A 2,889-nucleotide genomic window follows, 5' to 3' on the forward strand; every position below is an offset into this window, starting at 1 on the left:
CCATCTTCTAAGCGTACAGTTAGAGAATATAGGTCATCTTAACACAGCTGGTGTTAATCGTCCACTACCCCCACATCAGTGTCACTTTCTAAGCATAGCAACTGCTGCTGGCAGGAGAGTTTAGCTTCTCAAACCAACTCACACAGTAAATTGCCATCATGTTGTTGTCACTAGATGGATGTACAGGAGTTTATTTCCAATCGAGAGCTGACAAATTACTTGGGCCACAATTTATACATCTCTAATTAAAATAAATAAATAAATAATAATAATTTAAAAAAAAATTTTTTTATATATATATATATAATATCCACTGGTTGTAGATTGTGTTGGAATGGAATAAGGAACTGCACATGCTGATATTACACTTTTTTATGTTTTTTATGTCTTTGTAATGGTACTGTGTTAACTATAATGAAATCATAGTTACAAACATACACATAAGCCATAAGCTAGCTGAGTGAGATAAAATAGCTAGACATATTAATATTTTACAGAATGCTACAGTCTATAGGTAACACACAGGATAATGAGTACGAGACATCTTTGCTAGATCGCTAACTATGTAGCTGAAAATGTGTATAAATTTACATTAATTTGCTAGCAAGGTAGCCTTAGCTTGGTGTTCACTTCATTATCGCTCATTTTCTTAGCATAATTCGGTTTTGTTTTGGGAAATGTAGACATATAAAAGCATCATTGGTAGAAGTTAGTTGTTCACTCTGTGTTGAGTAATCTTCTTAATCACTAGTTTTACTTGAACTCAAGTGAACTATTACTTCAGTAGCAATTCTTTAGACCTTCTGATGATGCTTTACATTACCCAGTGCATTTTTATCTGCAGATAATAATCCCAGCCATGGAATGAGTTTTTTTATTGCTGTTAAAAAGAGAAAATGAACTAATCAGTAGTGACAGTCAAAAAAAATAAAAGAAATAGAAATAGGTCAGTGTTTAAGGTCAATGATTCGCTTTTGTCATCTGAGGATTTGGCTGAATATATATATATATATATATATATATATATATATATATATATATATATATATATATATATATATTCTGCTTATCATGGTTCCTGCAAACTCTACAGACTATTTAAGATAAGCAGCTTCTGAAATATTCAGCTTAATGGCAATGTCACCAAAATAATTCTAATGACATCTATATGTTAATGCATTGTTCTGTTGCCGACAGACTCTAGAGCTAGATAGATAGATAGATAGATAGATAGATAGATAGATAGATAGATAGATAGATAGATAGATAGATAGATAGATAGACAGCTAGCTAGCTAGATTATGTGGCAGTAGGTTTGTGGACACCTAACTAATCCCACTAATATTGTAATATTTGGTACAGTCCGTGTTCCAGTTCATCAGTGGGGTTAAGGTCAGGGCCTCTGTGCAGGACACTTAAGTTCTTCCGGCCTTCTCGCAAGCCTTGTGTTCATGAAGACCACAGTGTGCACAGGGGTCCTTACATGCTGGAGTTTCAGTTTAGGTTTGAGTGAAGGGAAGATGTAATGCTACAGCATACAAAGGCAAGTGTATGCCACCAAATCTCTCATTTTCTCTCTCTCTATTTCTCTATTTCTCTCTCTCTCTCTCTCTCTCTCTCTCTCTCTCTGTACACAGGCTGGTACGCAGGCAGGCAGAATAAAAGACAGACATTCACCAGAATATGTGCAGGATCAACGTTTTCAGTCTGACGTTCATCAAGGTCACTGATCCCTTAAGAAACTCTAGGATCCGTGTTTTCACTCTTTCTTGTTCTTTCTATGTTTATAAACACAGGAAGCGTCCAATGGTCAGTCGGACCTGACGTCACTACCGCACACACCACAAGCGCAGCTAAGCAGCGAAAAGCCTCATAATTCCACAGGAGAACTATCAGGTGACGAACACGTCCATTATGCGGCCGCGACGGCGTTCACAGACCGAGCGTTCCTCGTCTTTTTCTTATCGTTTTTACTGCCACATGTAACGCACGTGTTGTCCGGTTCCAGGAAACTGCACCATCGTTAACCGTTCACGCGCCGGACCCGGTCGCGCTCCAGACTGCTGCAGATGAATAAAGCGGTGGTTCGGTTCTGACTCGGACCTGTCTGATGAAATGCTGTAATCGTTTATAGGGGGAAAAAAACCGGTGTGCGTTTAATGAGTCGGATTGTCGTAGACGCGCTGCAGAGCTGAGACTCCCGGTGATCCAGGTCGGGTGTTGTATCTCTCTCATCTCATCTCATCTCTCCCATGTTGTGACTACCAGCAGCAGCAACCGAGCTTGGAGGCGCTGCCCGACGCTCAGCCATTTCTTCAAGTTCCTGTTCAACTTCTTTTTTTTTTCCCCCTTTTCCTTTTACTTTTCTGTTCGCCCATCCGTTTTTTTCCCCCCTCTTTTAAATACCTACATACAGAAGGAAAAAAAACAACAACAAAAAAAAACAACAACCCCATGGCTGATTACGCGGACGACACCGGAGCGCGCGCGCTGCTGGCGCTGAAGTCCGCTCCGTGCAGCCCGGCGCGGGGCGCGAGTCCGCCGTCGCACGCGCTCTCCGCGGCGCCGCTCGCGCTGCAGGCGCCGGCCCTCGCGCGCCTTCACGGCCGCGACCTCGAGTTCGTCATGCGCCAGCGCGTCGTCACGGTGGGCCGCAACTCCTCGCACGGCTCCGTAGACGTCAACATGGGCCACTCGAGCTTCATCTCGCGGCGCCACCTGCAGATCACCTTCGAGGAGCCCGAGTTCTATCTGCGCTGCCTGGGCAAGAACGGCGTGTTCGTGGACGGCGTGTTCCAGAGGAGAGGCGCGCCGCCGATCCAGTTACCCCGAGAGTAAGTGCGCAGGCTTCCACTTCCTCTTCATCCTCTTCCATCTTCCCCAAATCTT

At 43.3% G+C, this 2,889-nt stretch overlaps 1 protein-coding gene across 1 annotated transcript in view; it reads left to right on the forward strand.

Moving 5' to 3' along the window:
- The first annotated feature begins 1,089 nt into the window (after positions 1 to 1,089).
- foxk1 (forkhead box K1) overlaps positions 1,090 to 2,889 on the forward strand; it is a 27,733-nt gene continuing 25,933 nt past the window's right edge. The window contains exon 1 of the mRNA XM_083524450.1: positions 1,090 to 2,834. Coding sequence (XP_083380576.1) covers positions 2,455 to 2,834 — 380 coding nt within the window. The 5' untranslated portion in view covers positions 1,090 to 2,454. The remainder of the gene's footprint in view (positions 2,835 to 2,889) is intronic.

Source organism: Silurus aristotelis (assembly GCF_946808225.1).
Source record: "Silurus aristotelis genome assembly, chromosome: 21".
Lineage (NCBI taxonomy): Eukaryota > Metazoa > Chordata > Actinopteri > Siluriformes > Siluridae > Silurus > Silurus aristotelis.